A 24,788-nucleotide genomic window follows, 5' to 3' on the forward strand; every position below is an offset into this window, starting at 1 on the left:
TTTGAACATTACTCTGCTGGTAATGGACATTACCACGGTGTTTGAATGCAAAAGAACGGTTGGCAGAAAAGCCATGTGAGATAAGTCCAAGAACTGATGAGAAGATGTATTCTCTGGAGTAAGTGGTGAGTAGGAAACCAGAACCTACTACTCAAACTACAACTTAAAGACTATTGAAAGTATGAAGATTTGTAAAGGTTAGTCACACAGCAATTCTCTCCTGTATGCAAATTCTTCACTTCCTCACCAAGGACTGTCCTAGAGAAACCGACAGAAATACAGTCCCACTTCCTTCCAACTGCACTGACTTATTTTGTAACAAGTTGGGCAGCAGTATCCCTTTATCACTGAACTTTTATCATCATTTATTTGGAAGCCAGGTTTGCATATGTTTTGTAGAACTTGAAGAATGTTAAAACCCTGACATTTTTATTAAAATACTTTTATTCCAACAGATCTCACAGCCTGAACACTTATTTATCTTTTTCAATAATGCTCTAATAGCGTAATAATTATGACCTATGTTCAATTGACTTGACGACTAATGAGCCTTCTGTAACCCAAGTTAAAATCCCATAAGCTTTGATAAATTGCACAGATGTAACATCGCAGCAACACTCAGTCACTGCTTTTCCAGACTGAAAAAGAAGCACTGAGACAAAGGTGGGAGGATAAATGTCTTCTCATGTTTTCTCTAGAATGTTGTTTTCCCATTTCCTTTTTCCTTCTTTCTTGAGTATAGGAGTAGAGCATGAAAAATATGCATTATGTTTCAGCTCCAAAATCCTCAAATCTGACAGGAAGGTTAGCCTCTTTTAATTTAGCAGATTTCCTACACTAGCTGGATTCTACCATTAACAGAAACGATGCCTCATTTATTCCATGGATCTTTCAGCATAACCACACCTATGACATGGGGATACAAGTATCTCCAAAGTAACAGCATTTTCCATCCAAGAGAAAATACAGTTGTCCTGAGTTCTTATTCGAGAGTGTAATACTCTGAATTTTAGTTACTGCTTGGAAGACTGTAAGAAAAACATTCATGGTCTCAGAAATGGGATTACAGCTCCCTTTATCACAAGAATTACTCTAAATATACGGAAAGCAATCAGTTCTACACACAACTATTCTCATTTCTTTGCTATATATGCACGAACAGAAGCAGGAACTTGCGCTTATTTAATTTCTTAGTATATGTACAATATCAAGAAAACGACACAATCTTTGGTTACCTACAACTTTCAAAACCCATCTTATTAAATAACTTACACCATCTTAAAGACAGGTTAGAGAAAATTCCATGGTTTTCTTCCATAAACAGTGTTAAAGAAACAAGACAAATTCATAAAGTAACTGAATTCAGAAAGTGGTCACAGAGAGGGTTCCCTCTAAACGGAATTATTAAAAACAGCTTTTGAGTCTCTCTCTGAGAAATATTTCAAAACCTGGATAATGTCTGAATAGTATTTTGGAATTAGACACCTGCTCAACACCACCAGCTAGCTTAGAATTCCCTGCAGAATAGTTCCAGGTACTAACAAGTATTTTTTAGTCAGGGATTGATGATATACTACTACAGAACAAAAATGCTAACATAGATGCCCTTTAAAACAGCTTCTGTTTTAAAATACTGCTTTCTTCCTGATTTGAAAGATCACATGGGTGTAAGAATAGAAACCAATTTAACAAACAATCCTGTGTTTTTTAATAATTTTAATAACTGTCCCTTGATGGCAATTTACTAAGGAAACACGCATAAAAATTACTATAAACCACTTTGAAACCCAGAAACACTACATTCTGATTCTGAATATATTTCAAATATCAAACTAACTTTCAAAATTCCCTTTAAAAACCTGTCTTTCCACTGCTGCACAATGACTGGAAAATGGGAGCTTTTTTCCTTTGCTCAGCTATGACTCGTGCCACCTTTGGGACAGAGAGATGCACCTCAAATTTGCACAACCCTTTTGAAACTCTGAAGACTGGCACCTGCAATACTCTTCCTAAATGTATTACACTCTATCTTAGAGCTCAGCAGTGACACGTAAGCAACAAGCAGAGCTATGGGCAACCTACAGTGACAATCGCAGGCTTACTTTATTTCCACTGAAGAGTTCACTATTTCTGCTGTCCATACTGCTGATATGCAACACAATTGACCCAAGGTACTGGAAACCTTTGATTTTGTTACTTCCAATTGAGCACGTACAGCTCTAAAAATAACTTGGTCAGAACAAGATTAAAAAAAATTAGCAAGATCTTCCCAATGAAAACATGAAAAATCAGAGTGTATGCATAAAGAAGTCTGAAAATTGACAGAAACCCAACTTAGCTTTTCCACATGCACTTCCTAGCATAAACTTTACTGTACAGTGGGGAGCTGTAACTTTGAAATATTAACAGGTAGGACTGCATTCAAACCTTATTTCCTGTTATTTGGGGGTGCTTCTTGCTTTTGTTTTCTTTTTTTTTCTTTCTTTGGCTATTAAACCGATTAGCCTGGATGTCAGAATGGTCATATTCACTTTTACTGAACATGTTTCCAGTGAAACAATTCCACTCTCTTCTAGACCAAGTGCCATCCATATACAAGTGTACATACGCAAATACGTACACTTCCATCTACTGACTAGTGTTCAATAAATTTACGTAGTTGAGTGGCTCACTCCAGCTCTGCACTGTGTGGTTGTATGTCCAGAATACAGTGAGATTGCTGGCATTTTGAAAATTAAATTTAGAAAAATGTATTACTTCACAATTCTTCCCTCTAAGTTACTAAAATATTTAGGTGTAAAATATTCTATATCTAGATAAGAGGATAAATCAAAAGATCAAGAAAATGAACTTCCTTCCATTCAACAGCAGCCCTTCTCTGCACCTTTCATCTCCTTATCAAAACGTGGAGAAGAGACGAGCCTTGAGGGAAGCAAGCCCTGGAATGAGACAGTCTGAGCCTCTGAAGTATGCAAGGAGACCGTGGTACAGTGATTGTACGTATCAGAGTGTAGCAAAAACTGTCTTTCAGTTCTAAATTAGAACATGATGAACTCAAATAACTTTGCAGAACAAAATTGGAAGTACGAGACTAAAATAAGAGGAGACAATTTTAACCAGGGGAAAGATCTGGAAATCAGTGTAGACCTCATAGGCTTTTTTTTTCCTAAAAGGAAAAATCCATCCTTAAAGATGTGCCAGTGGAAAAACCAGAAGCCTGCCCTTTTCTTCTACAGTGATCATCTGGGTCTCACCAAAAGTTCAGTTCAGATTTTGCACACTGCAGCTCCCAGTTCTGGTGAGACTTCAGGCTCCATGTAACTCCGCATTTGAAAAAGCCCTCTAATTGAGGGCTGTTGACATATTTGAGGTTAAGCAGGAGCATACTGCTCAGTGTGGCACTCAGCCCACAGAGTGCATGCTGTGCTTGGAGAAGACAGCACTCCCCCAGGAGTAAGGTTAGCGCTGCAGTTCATCACATACTAATTTACATTCTGATAGTGTGAAGGTAAAGCACCCAAGATGCTGGCCAACACCACGAAGTGACAGGCATCCTTGGTATGGTTGTTTTTCATGCGCGTGCACATTTGGGATTTGATATTTATATTTTATCAGATTTAGCAGAATGGCAGTCTTTGCCAGAACACGATGGAAGGGTATGTATGGAATGCAATCTCTAAATTACATTGTCTGTCAGAGTTTAGAGTATAATTACTTTACATCACGGTAAAATACCATAAACTAATCTCCAAATCTTAGTGAGCAATGCTTTTTCATAAAGCTTATATTCATGGTAAAGATCAACAAAAAGAAACTGCAGCAGGGAAAAAAAACCCAAAACAAATAACAGGTGATACCATATAAACTGTTGTTCACAATTACTTGTAATTATTTCACAAGATAATATAGTATTTTAGGAATTCCTGCAAGAAATAATGTATTACATACTTTTGAAACATTAATCTTCTGGACTGAAGGTTTAATTCTGCCTGCTAGTCTGAAGGAAGTAAATCACAGCTAGTGAAAGGAAACCTTGCTGGGCCTTACTTATCGGGGTTTAGTGATGAGGGATTAAAAAAATGTAACCATTCTTCACCTGCCTACATTTTAAGGCAAAATAAACAGCATTTAACTCCAAAATGCAGAATGGATATTGTTTTCTTTTTGCCTTTTAACACAGGTTTTCTTTGTTTAGGACCATTTATATCTGATGGGGATATGACTGTAGCACATTACCCATGCACAGCACAGGGAGTGCTGCACTCACACCCAGATCTTCTGTGCCCCTTCCCGAACTCTTCTGCCCTGAACACAACAAACCCAAGATCAGGGACACCTGCAATCACAGTTGTCCAATGGCCCCAAAGGCCTGATCATATGCTGTGGAAAAGCCTTTTCTGGCTGCAATTTACAGGAATTATGAATGTTGCCTGACTGCCATCCAGTCACCAGCACCTCCCAGAGAAGTCTGTAAATACTCTTTGTGATCAAGGGGGGCTAAGAGACTGGAATTCAGCATTTGAAAAGGCTGTATTACAAGTTACACTGTAAAATATGGAGAAAGTACAATATAGCCTAAGGTCTACAGCTACTGTTGGAAGTCACTACCTGTGCCTGTGCAACTGCAACTGCTTTGCTGTAAAACATCTGAAGATGTTTTAGGAAACAAGAAAAAACTGTTAGATTACTTTATATATATATATATATATATATACACATACATACATACGCAAATTTGGGACGCGACAGAATTTGAATGAAGAGTATGTCTTAATAATTAAAAAAATATATCCTCTATAAGAGACAATTTGTACACCAGAAGATGCCAGTGAGTGCCCATGTGCAACGCTAAGCTTGTCCAAAGTGTGTAGGGGCCCCACCAGCACCTGGCTGGCAGGAGGAAAGGAGGGTGGCTCGAGGTGAGCCAAAAATCCCAAGGACCTCTTTGTGGACATTACCGAAAGTTTTAGTTCACATGTATGGTACAAACCAACCTCTAAAAAAATCAGACCTGTAATTATCCCTGCTTTCAAGCCATGCAGAACCAAAGAGAAAAAAACCAATCAACTAAACCAATATATAAGAAATAAAATTATATATTTAAATACACACGTTTGTGTATATATATATATTACATTTCTCTGTGTATAAAAATACAGTTCTGAGTATTTTAATAGAAGCGAGCCTAGACTGATTTAAATTAATCTCTGAACATACTGGAGAGCCAGCACAGTAATTAACTGTGTTATTTATTAATTATTATAACCATACCAACTGTCCTTTCTCTTCATCTTTCCAACAAAAACAATTCATCTCTAATCCACTACAGCTGCAGAAACTTCCATGAAATGTTAGATGAGGTAATAAAATAGCTCCAGTTTTAGGTCTGCAGGATCTATTTCTGGCCTTCAATCATTTGTGTCAGATTATAATCTCCAGTGAAGAGTCTGATGTTATTTCAACAATCTAATACCTCATTGGCACACACAAGCACATGGAAAGATTCTTTTAAATTACACAGCAATATAGTCTGAATAGGAAATTGGTCACTGAACGAGCTAAATCTGCATGAAGGAGGAAGACTGAAAGAGCAGGGGTTGAGGAGGGAATGTAGTGAGCAGTATCAGAAAAATGAAAATGGAACTGAAAATGAAGGAAGGATCATAAAAATGTTCCTCAGTTGAAATGTTTTTTTCCAATATCTGCTGGCAGTTTCCTTTCATCTGTGCAACTGGTTCCCTCTGTTATTCTACTGCAGTCAGTAACTTGAGTGGGCATAAAATGGAGAATTTCTAATGGTCTGCATCAACACAGGATATAAACCACAACTGAAATGTATTTCCGTGTGCTACATTCAGCAATGATTATCGTAATCCAATTGCTTTTACAGCATACTTTGACAATTGAGGTCGTAGGGAATATGGACCAAAAAGGAATGTAGAAATATATTGATTCAGATTACTGCTTACTGAATTTTGTTCTGGTTTGCTTGTATATTGTTAAATCCTTTTTGTGCTTCACAGGAATATACACATTTTGAAGACAGTCATAACAAGTTCTTTATTTTGTTTTTGGTTTAAAATGCCTGTAATTTGCACACCCTGACACCTGCCGATTTCATGCCCTGCCTTTTCCCGTCAAAGCCCCTTCTCAGCTCTCCACACAAGGAAATCTCATTTATCAAAATTCTGTTAGCGTAAGGGGAAGGGCTATGCTGAGCTGAGCCATGGCCTTCATTAAACATGCAGAACATAAACTGCTGACACTAAGCACAGTCAACTTGCAGCACGGCTGAGGAGGGGGAAAAAAGAGGAAAAAAAGAGCAGTGACAGAAGGAATGGTGCTATGGTGAGATGGGAATAAAAGCCACAGTTTCACAAGGCATTTAAGTCATACTGGAGTCAGTGAGATTTAATCACAGACCTGAAGTTAAGCATATGCTTAACTTTGCCAAACAGAAATAGATCACTAAATTATGAATGGAACAATCTATTTCTGTTCCCAGGAACATGGACACTTTGTTCTCCAGACCATTCCCTCAGGGAATGAAAAAGGTGAGGGGGGGGAAGAGTAACAAAATTAGAGAAAACAATCCCTTCTTCAACTCAAAATACAGGTCCAGATAAAGGAACTATATGCTATGTTTAGCATAACATGACTAAAAAAAGGTTGGTATCCATCATTTAGGTTCCAGAAGAGGGAACAGATTATGGTCACTAATTTCATCAGGGTACCATCCTAATTTCATCAGGAAAAATTTGTGTATTTGGAAGAGGCAAGCACAAAAACGGAAATGCCCTGAACATTGACATTAGGGCTGAGGGGGAACAAAGCGGCTTTTAAAATTTCCACTTCAGTTACTGTTGCGGGTATTTTTTTCTCCTTTAATTCTCTGAGATAGCTGTGTAATGCTGCCTACAATAGAAACTTGAATTTAATAGGCACGAAGCAGAAGGTGTGTAGCATTTTCCTCTGATCACAAGGAACAAGCACTTAGCTGTGAGAGATCCACAATGAGTCACTGCAGGGAGGAATCAAATGCATCACAGGTACATGCAAGCCTTTTTTATTATTATAGTACCAACTGAAAACACATTATAACTTACAGCCCTAAAAAATCAATTTTAAATCTCCTTGTCTTATAAAAATATATAATATACCAATCATATATGCCTGCACTTACATAGTCCAAACAGAGGCTAAGGCAAATAAATGCAAGGATGGTAGGAACTCAACATTTCCTCTGTAAGCTTTTTTTTTGGTATTTATAAATAAACAAAGATAATAATTCCAAGTTGAAACTGTCTCAATACAAAAATGAATGACTTTCCATCAAGTTTCAAACAGCACCTAAAAGCTATTTTAATATTAATTATCTGGAAAATAATATATGAACATTTTCTGATACTTTGACACCTCTTAAAATACTTCTTCAAAATTAATCTGGAATTAAAAGTAGCATGAAACTAATGACAGGATTCTGCTACCCTCTACCATACTGAATTTCATCATATTCCAGAAAGAACTCAGACCTGGTCAACTAACTGCTGGTATAATACTATGGCTTCCTTTCCATCTGCCAGGGTCCTGTGTACATGTAGCTTAGGTAGGAAACAGCAGAAAGTACACTCACACTGATAGCAATGGGACATGAACATTGATCATTTCCCAGAAGTAGTTCCTGTAGGGTTTTTTTTTTTAAAACAAACGTTGTATACATTTAACAGAAATCAATAGCTGCTTTCATAGTGAAAAACTGGTGTTTTTCTTAACGCCACCTGTAAGAACAGGATGGCCCAATTCTTCAATCTTTTCTTTGGGTTTGTGAACAGTACAGGGCAGTATTTTCACCTTTGTTCTGGTCAACAAGATGCTGCAGCCTGCCATATAAAGCTGCACACCACATGGCACCATTCAACAGTATATCTAGGTCAGCTTGCATTTTTAATGTGCTCCATTAGCTTCCCCTTGCTCACTGTATCAAGTTTGAACTTCTTCGTCTCACTTTCAGACCTCTGTATAAATAAGCCAGGCAACACACAGGATCCTAGGAGTATCATGCCCATATTAGACATTTGTTCCAATGAAGACACCAGTTCAAATCCTAATGACTTTCCTTAATTTCATGCCATTTCCAAGCCCAGCATCCTCAGATTTCTCATTCACGATCCTTTTCTGCAGCACCACTGGTAAAAATTAAAAAATAAAATCTTGCTTAAAAGACCCAAACCAAACCAAGAAAGCTTCAGCTAATACAATTCCTTCCCTGAGTACTATTTGGAGCAGCTTAACCACTCTGACATCAGCAGCATTCTGCACACATCACAGCTAAAAAAGTACAAGTTAATAAGCATATAAACAGCCATACCTACATTACTGTGAAGGTTTTGCACACAATCGTATGTGCTATAATGATATTTAGTTACTTAGATGTGACAAAAGCCAGTTCCACATGATTCACTTCAATGCTTCCTTTCATAAACAGCAGTTAACACATTTCTCAAAATACATTTATTAATTTTTAAATTAGTATGCATTCTAACTGCCCTTCCCATGGTGTTTCTAAGGCGGACACCAATCCACTGGAGCACAGCCCTTGCACAAGGACTGAAGTTATAAAACTACTCTAGATACAGATTATATTTACGAGGTAATAGGTACATCGGTTCTGACACAAGGAATAACACTGTGATGAAGTTTCACAGGAGGCTCAGGGAGATTCAAATAGATCTTGATAAAGGGAGGGGGAGGAATCAGCCAGTGGAATGAAAACAGACAGTCACATTAAATTGAACAGTACAAACGATGCTTATTTTGCTTAAGATTAAAATGTTAAGGCAAATTTTACTAGAGAGACTGTAAATCTGTCTGCTTTCTATTTCAGGTAGTACCAAGGATTTAGTCGTAAAATCATAAAACACATAATGATTGCCACATTAGAAATATATCACAATAGTTCACGTGTGTATAATGTTAAACAATTTAAAGCGTTGCAACAGCAGGAAAATCATGGTGAAACCATCTGTAATCTTGATCTTCCAGTATTAGAAAATATTAAGATCCATTCACAAAGAAAATCAAAGAAAGGATCTTGAAAAACAAGATTTCCCAGTGTCCTCCTAATATAATAAAATTATCCGTCAAAATCCCAATTCACTAGAAAACCCTGTCACACAAGAAGAAATTCTTAAAAACTGAACAATGGAATAATTGAAGCATCAAAGTTACAAAACGGTGTTTTCTGTAAAAGAAATGTATGTTCAGTAAAAAGCCTGAGATTCCGTATTATTGTCATTGTTTCTTTTTTGAAATCTGCCACATGTCAACAGCCCTTTTTCCAGCAAAGCACAGCTCAGAAGCATGATACACACCTGACCCTACCGCAGAGAAAAAAGGGGGAAACGAAAACTTAAATCGCATCTGTCTTCCCAACAACTTTCTCACGTTCCTCTTTGCAATTCTTATTCTTCAACCCTGGCACTAGTTTTAACAAGCCAACTATGCAATCAAGGGAAGCAGCCACATAGCAGAAATCTGAATCTTTTTCTATACATGTATTTAATGCTGAAAAGAACTCTGTGCAAAAAAAAGAAAACAAAACAAAACAAAAACCCAAACAAATGAACAGTAGTTTTTAAAAAAATGTAAATATCTGTGGTTTCTTTCTTGTTTTTTAAGTCACAATATCAATCGGAACACACTTCCTGTAGCAAGGTGGGGCTGGTTGCTGGAGGGAGCAGTTCTGGTCCCACCAGTTGTGCAATCAGGTAAAATCTACAGAAGAAAAAGAAATCTGGTCTAACCTGCTCTCCTAATCACGAAGGAACAGCAAACTATTTGCAAATGCTCTGTCCTGCCCTCTTCCCACCCCCAAACAAAGAGACCACCTGCCTCAACATTTATTTAAAACCTGCAGGTATTTACAAGCAAACATTGTGTTCCAATTGTTAGATCACTTCTTGGTAGATCTGATACTCCCTCAAAGTTCAAACCAGCAGTACAAATCAGAGGCCACACAGAACTGTAAAGGACCCACCGCATCAGGCAAGCATCACCCTGGTTACATGTTAAGAGTTGAGGGAAGGAGAACCCTGAGCCAGATGCTGGCAGTCAGCTCGGGCACACCAGGGTCAGGCTGCACAAAATGCACCCACCAGTTAAAAATGCAGTTACAGAAGGAAGGCTGAGAAAATAAGTTGGGTTTTTTTTTTTCTTTTTTTCTTTTTTGTGGTAACTGCTATCACCACATCTTAGTTACTGGTGTGAAGTGGTGGGTTGTGGGTTCAGTCAAACCCTGAAGGTGGTGCACATTCCCACCATGAAAGCATCAAACTTTGTACTCTTCTGGCATTTCTAAGGAGCTTGGAAAGCGCAAACCACACTACAGATCATCTCTTCCAAAACGAAAGCAAGGGAAGTATGGACTGCTACGGCTGCTGCCACAAAAGCTGGACAATTCAAGGTTGTAGTAGCCAATTTCAAAAAAGTGGCAACCTAAAATTGGCATAGAACTGGCCAAAGAGGGACACTACTCATGAATCAGAAAAGCAAACCCAGTTGCCAAGCCTTCTTACTTAAAGGCATCAGTTGAGGAAATACATAATAGCTGCCATACACATCTGTTTCTGAAAACTGCACACTGATTTCTGCCCCTTCATGCCCTCAGAAAGGTGGTGGAAGCTTTAAACTCATCTGAAAACCCAAAGTGTGGCCATATCAACACCTTAATAACAGAAACTGTTCAGTACTGAAGATGAAGGCTGTTCATCATGTTTATTTATGACCAAAAGCAGAGATGATGCCAGAGAAAAGCCAGCAGGCTACACTTTTTTAGCACTAATCCATAGGTGCTGGGCAAAACACAGGACAGTGATATTCAAAGGTGCTAAGGAAGGCTGATGTTCACCAGCTGAACTCACACCAGCTTGCCACAGAGGCTCGGGAGGTTTGTAAAACAAATGTTACCACATACTCGTGTGCCTAAAAATCTAATCCTGCGGCCATCAGTATTTATTCTGCTAGCATCGTGAAATGCTTCATGCTGACAAGGAGCATCTGATACATTTGGGTCACTGGCAGAAGAAACAAGAGAATATCCAAGAAACACTGACATGCTGTACCCTCAACAAGGACACTGCCTCATGAGACAGCTCCTTCATGTTGTCTGGTCTTGTCTTTCCTGAGACTATAGTTCAGGAGTGTGGACTACAGGGTAGAAGGAAGAAAAAAACCCACTATTACTATGCCACTTATCCAGCGTGTCCTGATGTTCTCACATCTGGGGGCTCTTGGCTAACATCCAACCCTTCTTCCTATTCTGTGTATCATTTTGTCTTTTCTTCTTCATGCAAGATGGTTTTAAAATTGTCCAGATCCACCTCCACTGCACAAGGAGGCATCAGAAACTCTAAGAAGCTCTCACTTTTTTTCCATCCCCCCAGGGAACTTTAAAATCCTCTCTCCATGAGAAGCAGGAGTGAGGTATGAGGAGTGGGGCACCACAAAAAGCACGAGCTGTTTAGAATAGATTTCGATGGGGTACTGCACTCTTGTACTGATTTCACCCTACCTACCCAAGGTGGTTAGATACACTCCTGTACAGCCCACAGTTCTCAGGACAAAGCTGGACTGCAAAGTAGGAACTGCACAATGGATGGAGAAGAACTCTATTTATTGAGATAAAATTCACCAGATATTAAGAACTATTGATTACATAAATGAAATTTCTGAAACATTATCACAGTTGCTTGCTTTTTCATGTTCCTGAATTTTCCAAATAACATTGCAGTGATATGCAAAGGTCTAGGCAAAAACATGTTCAAGTTGCTGTTACTTAACGTAACTACTTCAAAACACTTTGACACAGCTCTAAGAGGTCCCTAAGAATATTGTTCCTTGCTATAATGCCATTCTCTACTCTCAGAAAACAGCCAGTGCAGAGGGCACTTGTAAGACTTCAGCAATCTTAAAACACAGCTTTAAAAATGACTCAATGAAAGAAGGTTGGGAAATTCTTTCAGTCATCTGAACACTTCAGGTGAAACAATTCCACAAAGAAAACAACAGAACTGGGGAAACATGTAATCCTAACTCTGCTCTGAGCAGCAACACAGAAGTCACTGGAGGCTAATATGAATATCTATTTCTTCTAAGCTGAAACAAAACCAAAACCTTATTTACAACCCCCAGATTCCTACCTAAGTCAACAGCGCAGAGACAGATGTAAATGAGGGCTCATTTCTCTGTATTTTCCCATATACTAAGCACACACATAGACACTCCAAGTGTCAACATATCAAGACAGAGATAATTCAGACACTTGAAAACATCCTCTTCTGAAAAGGATTAATTGGCTTTAAAACAATTTAATTTGGCTTTGAAGACGCAACTTTTATTAGAAACCACCAGATGGCAGAAGCAGAGGCTGCTTAGAGTCTTCAACAAAAGAAAGCAGGCTTAAGCAAGGCGTGCGGTAAAAGAAAACAATTTTTAATGCCTACTTTTTTTCTCCTTCAATGGCTTCTTTTCTTCCTCTTTCCAAGAAGTAAGTACTGTTTTGTTGCAATCAAGCTAATACAAATAAAAACAGTGATAATAAAATTTAGGAAAAAAAATCTCTTGAGAACATGCTTTCTTAATTTTCTCAAATGGCATCTCAATCTCCTACATCAAGGCTTCCGTGTTACAGATACGGCTAGAACAACAGTTTCCTTCTAGATTTGCACTGTTGTAATTCTCAGTCAGCCATGTATTCTCTTCAGTGTTCTATGCTTCAAACCAGGAAGCTGGCACGTAGCTACCTTGTGCAGCTGAATCTCCCCTCAGGATCTGAACTTCTGTTATCTGGACTGTGAAAATAAGTGGCCTATGGAAGATGCACCGTGATGTGCTGAGTCTTGCAATAAAGCAGCATTTGCAAGGTGGAGGAAAGCAAGAAACAAACCACACAAGCCCCCCTCCCCCCCCCCCAAAGAACAAAACAAAAAACACCAATCAGAAAATCAAATGAAATAAACAAAATACCCAACCCCAACTTAATAAACTCAAGTAGAAGTAGCATGTTTGGGAGGTAAAAAAAAAAATATTTTAGGTCTTAAGTACATTTGAGTCTCAAAACGATGTATCCTGTATCAGAGAAAGAACATTAAAAGAATGCATGCCAGCAACACAGAAAGACTAAGGAATAGATTCTTTCAACAACTTCCAGAGCTACTGAATTATGGAGACAAGGTCATCACTTTATACTGTATCAGAAAATACATCTGGTTCCACGAACAATGCTGAACACTCCACCACGCAGACAGAGCCACATCAGAAATGCCACCCCTGCTGCATTTCTCTAATAGAGCTGTGTCTCCATTATGCTGATTTCTCAATCAAAGAGAAAGCTTTTCTCCTGTGTTTGCCTTCTGCAAAGGAAACGTAAAATCACTCCTACAGTGAATATACCCATCGGGAATGATTCTTTTCTCAACTCAAGCAGCACAGTCCCAGAAACGAACAGGTGAGGCTCGCTCCTACTTCAAGGCAGCATGAGATGCAGTTGTGTAGTTAGTTCTGCCTCTATACATTAGCAAACATGCTGCTTGCAAAATATGAAAGGCTTTCTTCCCTGCCCTGTTTTTAAATGACACCTGCAAATCACTAATTCAGTTGCCATTCATTTCCATATGTCAAATTACAATCTTAACTTGTGCAAAGCAACATAATAGTAATGATTAAGCCAATTACATCACAACACAGCTTAAAACGACACACAATGGAAGGATTAAAGCTCACTACCAAATAAGAGAGTCCTGTTCTTGGTGGAGCTCCCCCACTGTGGGAACATAAGTGTCTCTTTTCCTGTTGCACAAAGTTGTGAGCCTTCTGACATGTAGCTGCTGGACTGCCATTAACAAACTTATTTATATTAATGCTGCACTAAGCTGGGATCACTGCATCTCGGCATTAGCTGCAGTAGGCGGGCTCTGCGGCCGTCTCTGCAAACAGAGCTTCTGGCATTTTACATGTCCACAGACAGGTTGAGACATGTGGACGAGGTGATCTCACCCTGCTTAACTGAATGAAGCCTCCTCTACCCTACGTTATTTGGGTCAAGTAGATGCTGACAGTAAAAGCCTTAGGGAAGGGGAAAGAAAGGAGAGAGAGTAAACCCAAGCACAAATATTTAAAAAGCCAAGCAACTTGTTCTCTAGATAGGGCCAAACACCATTTGTAGTCTGTATGGAGTACGTGCTACTGCATTTGACACTGTAACTCCAACTGATGCCAATATGAGGCTCTTACAACAATAAAATGTGGGTTATATCTTTATATAATAACCAACCTTTCAAACTAAGATTTTCAATTCTACCTCAGGGATTAAAATGCTCTTATGGAAACTGAGCATCTGAATCTCTAAAGGAGGATTTAAAAATCCTCAAGATGCTGTTATTTTTATTTGTTCATTGCTTTCATGTTTAAATCAGCATAATTCAAAATGGTTAAACCTTTTATTTCTGCTCTATGCACCTTATTCTTTTTTTCTTTTTTCACATCTTTGTATCCCTCCTAATTTTTTGTACCATCTGGGAACACTGATCCCATCTGCTAAGATCTATCTTCCTATTCCTGCTAAAATAAACACAAAATAAATCGGTACTGTTAGTCTTTTACACATCACCATTAGGCTTTAATAAGATTAATGGGACTGAAGGAGTTTCCAACTTTGAAATACATTCCTGTGTGTTGGCTGCAGACTCGGGCAGATACCACTTCATCTACTCACTCTTACTCTGTGTTACTTTCTTGGCAATGATGTTTTTCAAGAAACTTATTATATATGTAAGTTTATACTCAGCATAATTTGAATGAACCAGGCATAACTGTTACGCCTGTCCCAGATCACCCATCAGCTGTGACTTGCTAGGTGGTCATTTCCCCTACATCTCTCCATAAACCACCATGCATATATCACAGTCCTTCTAAATATTGAAGCCGAAGGATCAGTCAGAAGCTAGATGTTTAGGTTTTTCCTTTTCTTTATGAAACAAACACGCATACAAACACACACACCAATGAATGTGTAAATGAAACTGAACACCACATGTACCATCTTCAAAAAAGCTGTTACAGCACACTAACAGCTTCCTCCTTCTGTAAAATTAGTTGCAAAGAAAGCTGAATGGTTTTGCTTCCTATTACTCAAGCAAAGGAAAGGTTTAGACAGCAATGCTGTCAAAGTTGTGTATCTTTTTACTTATAAAACCACAACTTTAAAACGGATAGAAAAGCTGCTTTGCATTTTCATGGTCCATTAAAGAATACCAAAAGAATCAACAAAAAAAAAAGAGAAGTTCATATTAAAATCTCATTTTTACTCCAATAAATGCCTTACATTTATTCTATCTTTGTTCTGGGAAGACTGTTTTCTCATTAAAAAGGTGAGGTGGAGTGAACATTTTTGAAGGACTTTTGCTAATGGTCTGGAATTTCCACCTGTTTTGTGCTTAGCAGATAAGATTTGGTACTTCAAGGTGCCTCTTCCCTGGGCATTTTGACAGTGCAAAACTATTTTTGCTTTTAATTTTCTTTTCTAAACCAGAAATTATTTAGTCCAAATCAATATGTGTATCTTGCGTCAAAAGCATCCTGTAGCTGATTTCTACATGCACTTATCATCACCAAAGACTCAACTATCCTAGGGGTAGACTACACCAGCCAGACCTTCACTTCACTGACAATAACCACAGAAAAGCTGAACAATGTTCTGCCGTCTGTTCAGAGTGCTTTCCTGGGAAACAGCCCCATTTGTTGCCAGATCGCATATTTACCATGAGACTAAAATCATGCAGAATTTACGACTAACAAATAACATTGTAAGCTCTTTCAGCAGTCTAGAAATATTCTGTTTTTAAACCAGTGTTCTAGTATCTACAGGCAACACAACCTGTCAACAATCCTAAAACTAAATGATAAGTGTCTAAGGACAGATGGAAGTGATACAGTCAAAAGAAGATTCATCCCCTACAGCAAATTATGCTTCTGCTTATGCATGTAGAGAGGACCTACAATGTCTCAAATCGAAGTATATGCTACACCCAAACCCACAAGGACAGCCCCTTCAACAGCCTCCAACAGACCTGGAGGAAAATGCAGGCTAAAAGCTGGGATCAAGGAAAGCATATAATGGAAACTTTCAACCTCACATCCTTCTCATCTGTATTACCTGGTATTCACCATACCAACTTACTTTATGATTTACAAAACTAAAATTATTTTTCATTAAAAAATGGTGCTCATACATACTCTCCATGGGCATACAAACTCATTTGTTAATCTAACAAAGACACTTGATGTAACAGAGACACTAATATTTATTTGTCATTGAGACAGACAGTAAAGGAAGCATTTCTTAAGGGAGAGGAGGAAAGAAAGTGCTTTCACAGCATGCCTAGACAGCTAAGATAAATTCTGGAATTAACACATTCGGGATGAACATTTACCTTTCTCCTTGACTGATAAAAAGTACATGACATCCTTAGACATACATAGCTCACTATGTAACATTAAGCTACTGTTCAAGGGAGTAAGAAGACCTCGTTTATTCTGAAGCTTAATCTTACAGAAAAGTTGCTTGAGACTCTGGAGGATGATGTTGGCAAGCGTAACAATTCAGTTCTGTAAACCTGAAGCCTAGTACTAGAAATTATTAAAACTTTTAATAATGAAAAGGAGGTTCAAAGGATGTCCATCAAGATGACTCAAAGACTGAAAACCAGCTTGGAAGTCTAGCCATGAAGCAAGTAAGAAGCTTCCTCCACAGTGCTTTTGTTGCGAGAGTGATTGGCTACAATGGCTTCAGCAACATTTCTGTTTACCCGCCTAGTCTGAAGGATTATGAAGATGAGTTCACAAGAGCTGACCCTCCAAGTTTATTAAATATTCAGGAAATATTCTGTAGGCAGGCTGGGTATTAAATAAACCTCAGAAAATACTGCAGACTACCATATGCTAAATACTTCAAATAATATTGGAATAGTTCTGTTTTCTAACAATTTATTTAAATCACTTTATCAGAAATCAACATAAAAATGTACAATACAGACGCAATGTAAATTTTAGCATCATGAATATTTAAGTTTTGTCTGGTGTTTATTTTTTTCATATTCTGTATAAAACTGGAGATTTTTTTTTTACCTTAACAGTATTTTCTCACTGCTATTTTACTGCTATTTTCTCACCTGCAGTAGTATCACAGCATGTGGGCCTTCAGCAGCAGGAAACTCTTCATTGTCATGATTTGGCCTACTGTTCCTACAATCCCCTTCTTCCCCTCCCCATTCTCCTGCTAGCTAAGCAGATATAGCCTACACACAATCTGCCTTGCTTAAAATCATCTGTGATTAGTGCTCAATTAAAACTGTGGTCGTCACCATAATGCTCACTGGCCAAAGAAACTTGAGCAATAACTAGGATACAGCCCATCTATTTAGCAGAGTAGGTTTAAAGCGGCCTCTCCAACACACACACTGTGTGCCATACATTGATCTACAATTGAACACAGGGTGATGCAGCTGTTCAATGTACTACTTTCTACTTGAGATGCACTGTGAAAAAGGACCATCAACAAAGTGGCTTACTCAGCAGACTGCAAAACAGATAACAGCTACAACTTTTGAGCTGCAAATCTAAGGAACAAGAACAAATCCAGCATTTGGACCAGGCCAATATCCAAAATTACTACAAAGCGGACATTCCATGGGCTTCCGCAGGTAAAATTCCTCACGGGTTTTATACCAAGCAACAGCATTGAGACAGTCTTATGTGTCATTGTCAGATTACCACACATAAGGGAAAGAATTAATGGCTGTAAGTTACAGGGTCCTGAATTCTCAGGTTGAAAATTGTCATCTTCTGTGACAACACATCCAACAGTTCAAACTGATGGGACCTACGTAACAAAACTGCATCAAACTACACACCTTGTGTCCAAATGTAGCATCCTCGGAGGCCAAGACTTCAACCTGAAATTATAAGGAAAAAGATCATTTCACATTTAGCCACCACCAAAACCCTCTCTCTCCCTGAGCACAGCACCACAGTCCAGGCAAAGAAGAGATCTGCAAATGAAGATGCCAGTCTTGGTCAACCCTAGGAAGCCTGCATATGATAGGATATGCCAAACTAACAGCTGACAACAGAAATCCTGATGAGAAGAAACTCAGAGAGCATCCCTCACGACACACAGAAGGTTTCTCAGCATAACTGACGTAAAGCCACAGACCGCACAGCTCTAAGCATTGATCTGGGACAATAGGCAACAGACGCAGAAGAGCAGGCACACTGATTTTTTGTTAAGACTCTTTAAAAATACTTCACACTTCATCACCTTTCACCTGAGAATCTCGGTTCTTTTATGAATTCTAATTAATTAAGCTTCCCAATACACCACTGAAGTAAGAAATGTCATCATCCCAATATACAGACAAAAGATCAAGGTGGAAAGAGGTTAAGTAATTCCTTAGCAGTCATGTGCCAAGCCAGGGACACACTTAGGAAAAGAATCCCAGATTCCTAATCCCAGGCACACGGTTTAACAATGAGGAAATTCTCCATTTCTCTGATTTACATCCTGTTTAAAATGCCTACTGCTGCATCATGATTTATACAACTAGTATAACTATAACTAATGTATCTAATCTCCAGTTTTACTTAAGAAGAGTGAAGGATTTAAAGCAAATCAAGAGGTAAAAAATGAATGTCAAGTTTCAGCCTGAAGCACGTTATAATGCCAGAGTTATAAACCCCTGAACAAGAGAGTTTATAATGGAAAGGCAGATAAACTAACAATGATGGGAGCACTTAAATATATTTATGTCATGATCTAGCAACATCTGGTATCTCTTCATCTCTAAATTAAAAAAGGGAGGGAAAAAAAGGAGGAAGGAGATAAAGTATTTATAGGAACTAGGAATAAAAGAAGAAAATGAACCTGACGTTACTCAAATGTGACCTGTCCAGCTGATTAGGAACAGCAGCAAGAGGCTACAAAATAGCATCTCATTCAATAGAAGGTAGGGGAAAAAAATCAAGTAAATAAAATCAATCTAAAATGATATGTATTAGCTACTTATATTAAGCTTCTAATCCTTTAGGCACTTTATAAATATTAAACAATCAGTCCTGGTGAGACTGATAAATATCCATAATATATTTTACAGACGAAGAAACAGACAGAGGGTTAAGTGACTTGCCCAGGGCCAAAAAGAGAATAATCAGCCACTGGATTGGAAATAACTGTGTGACTGCCTGTCCCAACACAGTACCTTGCTCAGGCGAACAAGTGGCCTTTGGAAAAAGTAATTCCACTACCAGAAGCAGTCCAGTTAGGGTTAATACAGTACCCATCTAAACTGTGAATGCTCATTTCCACTAAGCTTACTGTTTTAGTACAACATCCAGCTACTGTAACTAGGCAGATCCCAAAACACGAACAATCTTCTTGGAAACTCAGTTTTCTTTATCCAGTATGTGCCTGTCACATACCCTAGAAGCTACCTCCAGACCCATTAATGCTTATTACTCTGCTACATTTCAGTCGGGGAGATTCATTAGGAAAACTGGAGCCTTCTCTGTGACACTGGGTCCTTCTCTGCCTCCGTCCTTGACCCCAGGAAGCAAACTTCTCGCCAGCTCCAGTCCACCTTCCCTTACACTACTGTTCCTTTCTCTTCCTCTCCTTCCCAAGCGGTCCCAGCTGGGCTGATGGCCTCACCAGGCCAGCCCACAGCTGCCTGCCCTCTGACCTGCACTCTCTCAATGCTCCCCATTGCAGGAGCACACTGCAGACAGCACAGAACTCTTGCAGTGACCCAGCAGAGATCACGCAGGGTATCCTTTGTTTGGCATCCATGCTCAGCCTCATCTGCAGAGCAGCCACCTCACCATGTGGGGACCTTCACAGTAGAGTACAGGGATATTGTCAGCAAACAGGCTGTGCTAAGCTCCTGCTCGCTCAAGGCCCAGAGAATGCTCACAATTGCCACAGTTTCAAAACACGTGAATTAGTGTGGCACAACAACCAGAGCATTTACAAAACTCAATCCTCCTTTTCACCGAGAAACTGAGAAGAGGAACAAATTGTGACATCAAAGAGCACAGCACAAATTTAAGCTGATGTAAAAACTATACATTTAGTCTGCTTTACATATAGAAATATTTTCTTTCATGCTTAGAACATAAGGCTCACGGAGACAATAAAATGGCTCAGAGTGCAGCTATCGGTGGAGATAATTCTAATTAAAAAAAGTTATTGAACAGGTCTGATAATGCCACTTCTGTTTTCCAAGAGTGATCACACCACTTCTGTGCTAAATACTTGCCCTCACCTTGCAGACAATGAAATAAAACACCCTCTGTATTCTTTGTTACTACTGTGTTTACCAGTGTGTCAGTCCACTCATTTTGGTTTTTAACTCTTTGTATAAAAGGCAGTTAAGATCAGTAAGAAACAAGTAATTGGTGACACAGTAAGATACTCAACAGAAAGTACTGAAACAAGATGTAGGACAACGTGAATTTTTCCTCGAGTTAAATAAAAAAAGACAAGCCAAAATGCATTACAACCTAGGCTGAGAGGACCCCCCTCTAGTGGGAATGAGAGTGTACTTCAATCAGCACCCACAGCACCCCAGACAGAAAAATTTAGTAAGAATCAGGCAAGCACCATCATTCTCTTTTGTCGTCTTCAAGATGTATCACTTCCATTCCAATAAACAACAAAATGAACAAGAGATTCGTTATTGCTTCGAGATAATTAGACATTAATTAAGAACTTCTTATATGCTTATTTGTGGCAGTTAAACATTTCCTATTTTAGTTGTCTGCTCTGACAGGACATATGTAAATATATTATTTTGGGTGGGGAATGTTTTTCTTTCATACTGAAAAATTCACTGCACCATTAAAAAAAGCAGACTTAGTTCTTACATGAAGCACTGCTGATTTCACATATATGTATCTGATTATACCAGATACAGTAGCTTTCCCCTAGGCACTGCTCTGAATCTTTGCTTCAGTCCACTTTCCACTCCTCACAGCAGTGTTACAACTAAATGGGTCTGTCTGCCCTGTATTTTATTTCTAAGGAAAAGCAAGTTTTAATCACTGTTAATTGGTGTTTCCCCCAGTTTACCTGAAGAATCTAACAGCCTTTTCACTTCTAATCAACAAACCCAAACCATACTACAGTGTTCTACAATTCTGGGCTAGAAGGCTACTGTAAGTGGTAACGGGTAAATGACGGGGTAATATTCTAGACAACATGTGTATTAATCATATGCTGTGGATCACTTAGATGAGATGCACCCAGTGGTGCAGAAGTATCTCGACATCTGGAGCATGCCTGTTCTGCCTGGGCACCTGACCCCTCCCAGAGCCTGTTCCTGGCTCCTGCTCCAGATGACGCACTTCAGGGATCATGAACTGGCCAGGATGGTGCCCCAAAACCCTGCAGGTCTTCCCCAACACCTGACAAGATGAACCTGCTATCTCCCCACACAACCTAGATGATCTCCAAAATGGGCAGCTGTGGCCAAAACCACTACTGCTTACATACCATAATGTAAGAGTAGAATGAAACAGCATTTAAAGTTTTTCTTCTTTTACAAGATGGAAGAATTCATAAATATGCTCATGTCAGCCTGGAGAATCCCTGATGAGTAACATGTGGAGTACCCTGAAACAAGCCTGGGAGTAGCCCTGAGTCTATTCTTGTCAGGAGTAATGAGAATTCCTCAGTATTTTTGTTTTGCTTTTCAATAAAGGACTCACACAGCTCCAATTCGACAAACAATATTGCATTGCAACCAAGGGACTTACAGTAAATTGTGCACAGAGTTATTTTTACCTTCATCAAAGAGGAAAGAAGTTGAAACATAGATCAAAACCTTGAAGAGCAATGCTGAACAATACCTTTTTGGAATAGAGTTGTACAACCTAGTGATCAGATGACACAAGGAATTATTATCACTTGGTCTTCTCCAAAGCCATACTCAGCATTGATTTGGTTCTCAGCTCAGTCCAGCTCCTCCTTGTCTCATCAAGACTTTGTTTGAGATAGGATTAGCTGGAACTGAGCAAGAGCTGCAGTAAGTGGAATACCGTTAACACGACAAATTACAGCTATGCTTAATACCTAAGACTGTTACTCAAACAACAGAATATGAAATAGCAAGTATGCAAGGACAAAAGTAACTGACTTGCAAAAGACATGGGTCACAGAGCCCCTCTCCATCTTTTTGGGGGGAATCTGAAAATAAGCACTAATAATTATTTCTGATGCATGCCAGTTCCCGTATAATAGCCTGTTAACACTAATGCTGAAAAGGATCATCGATCCGCATTTAACTACCTAGGCAAAAGCTCCCAGTACAACACACACTTAATGCTGCTCTCTGTCTTGGGTCGAGGCTCCTCAGAGTTCATCTAATGGAGCGGCTATTTGCAGCTGGCAGGTGAGGGGGTTACAGCTACTCTGGCTAGGAACGCAGTAGACTGGAGCAGCTCTGATCAAGACAAAATGTTCTGCATGGGCATTGACAGTTACCATGCTTCACACACAAGAATTTACCCAGCTGGCTCCAGATTTTATAGGCTTTTTATTATCATTTGGTTTGACATTATTTTTCTAGGAAAATTATAGCACAGGGCTTCTCTGATACCTAGAGGGCTTTTGCCAACTGCCTGCTTACTATAAAGGCATGCCCCTGGCACTTTAAAAAGATGCTCAACACAAAATAAATTGATATGTTAATACTTACATTTTGCAATACTTTTGTTTTCCCTGTTTGGTTAAGATTAGTCAGATCATATAGGACTCTTTTCCCCACGACAACAAAATCCAAAAAGAGTGAGGAAATAGAGGTGGTGTCTCCTGACTGACTGACAAATCACCTTCTCACTGTCTGGGGTGCATGTTGTGCTCAATCACGATAAGACAAAACGCATCACACTGCCCAGTTCATAATCAAACTGTCTGCCCTCTGAGTTACACAGAACTTTGTAGGAGATTGAAGGGGAGGGGTCTGAAATCACAACTTACAAATGGGACTCAGTTCAGGTGTCGGGCAATGCAAATGCAAGTCCCACTACTATCTCCACACACCAGTCTTGTCTATAGGAAATAGCCCAGATACTGTGAAACACAGAGGATGCTGTGGTATTTGGTGCCAATACACCCTCTGTAATCTTTTTCTAGTGCAGATTTGCAGCTTTTCAGGTTTTCCGATCAGCCCACCCACCCACACTCCACCACCTCTGAACTAATTTTTAAACAAAGCTTACAGGAAATTAATCCAGATTCCATTTTTCGAAGTCCTAAAAAGTTTACTTTTATCATGAATATGGCTAAAGTCACTTGCATCTTTATGAAATCCAGCCTATCTACCTCTAGTATCTCCTCCCTTTGCCTTCCCTTTAAAGTAATTTAGGATTTGGCAATAGTAGAAGATGGTTGTCCTTCTGGCTGGAACAAAGACAAACCTACATGACCCACAATCCTTCAAGGACTTACTGAAGGCATACACAGCTCTTAATGCATGCAGAACTGTAGGAATAAACTTTGGTAACTGTGACGTCCTTTCTTTCCCTTACCCTCTTATCTGCCACTGGTTTTATCTTTAGCAACAACCACATGTGTAACTTCAGGCTACGTTTTGGGTCTATAGCAAGCGAGGACTGGGCAATCCAATACACCAAAGACACACCTTTGTAATCTATGCCCAAAATAAAGGCAAGAGAGTCACACAATATAAATCTCATTAATTAAGGATAGATCAGCAGAGATTTCCTCACTTTCTATACAAAGTCTATTGAAGCTACTTACTCAAGGCCTTGTGGTTAAGCAAATGCCAGGCTTCCCTTCCCCTCTGACCTATGTATAAAGTGGATACAACGTGATCCAATTCAGGGCAATTATTCAGCAAATCAGGCATCCACTTTTTCTTAGACTTTCCCTTTAATTTATTTTGCTTGTTCTTTGTGCTATCAGTCATGTATCTCTTAGCTCACCAGGCCTAGCAATAACAAAGATCAATGCTTTAATTTTTGAAGCTGCAACTTTTAGCTCAAAAAATACGAATTAAGTAACAAAATGATCTCTTTTTAAATGCAAGAATAACTTTGTGTGCTACATGGCTTTAAAAAGGTTTGAAAAGATGTTTCAAGAAGCTATGCTGCAGCTCAAATTGCTTATTAATTCTCCTCATTCTCCTTATTAGCATGTACAGACAACACAGTGGCTCAAGGACACAGCTTGCTGAAGCAGCTCTGTACTTGGTCAGCCAGTGTTTGAGATATAACACAATGATGCCTCATGTTCTTAAAAGCTATTTAGTGGAACAGATTGGTCCTGCTCATATTCTTAAACTTTTTCTTATATGCCAGTGTTTTTGGCAAAGCTGATTTACAACACCACAAAAAATCATTCATATCTTCAGCACTGTGCCCAACACACATTGCTGGATGCGCTATTAACTAACCTGCTGCTGGTTTAGTCTCCCACTGCAAATATTTTGCAAAATCCTGGGAACAAGGCCAATCCCTAAGAAGCAAAAAAATTAAGACTCTAGATATTAGCTAACTAAAAGCAATAAGCATCATCCTTCTGAGATATAATACTTGCAACAGAATTACATATATTAGAAGCAACTCGGGAGAAAAAAAGTTGTGTCCTATGGGGCAATGGCGCAAATCCTGTAACCTCAGAAAGACAGAAAGGCACATATGTATTTAGGTCTGCATCA

General features: G+C 39.0%; 1 protein-coding gene across 3 annotated transcripts in view; it reads right to left on the reverse strand.

Annotated features, from left to right (window-relative positions):
- The window catches only part of ARID1B (AT-rich interaction domain 1B), a 329,860-nt gene that overhangs the window by 127,452 nt on the left and 177,620 nt on the right, over positions 1 to 24,788 (reverse strand). For 2 of the 3 annotated variants that reach the window (XM_034060376.1, XM_034060378.1), the window contains exon 5: positions 17,967 to 18,008. The exons of the other annotated variant lie outside the window; for it this stretch is intronic. In XM_034060376.1, the coding sequence (XP_033916267.1) occupies positions 17,967 to 18,008 (42 nt within the window). The remainder of the gene's footprint in view (positions 1 to 17,966; positions 18,009 to 24,788) is intronic. 3 annotated transcript variants of the gene reach the window in all.

Source organism: Melopsittacus undulatus, chromosome 3 (genome assembly GCF_012275295.1).
Source record: "Melopsittacus undulatus isolate bMelUnd1 chromosome 3, bMelUnd1.mat.Z, whole genome shotgun sequence".
NCBI classification, from domain to species: domain Eukaryota; kingdom Metazoa; phylum Chordata; class Aves; order Psittaciformes; family Psittaculidae; genus Melopsittacus; species Melopsittacus undulatus.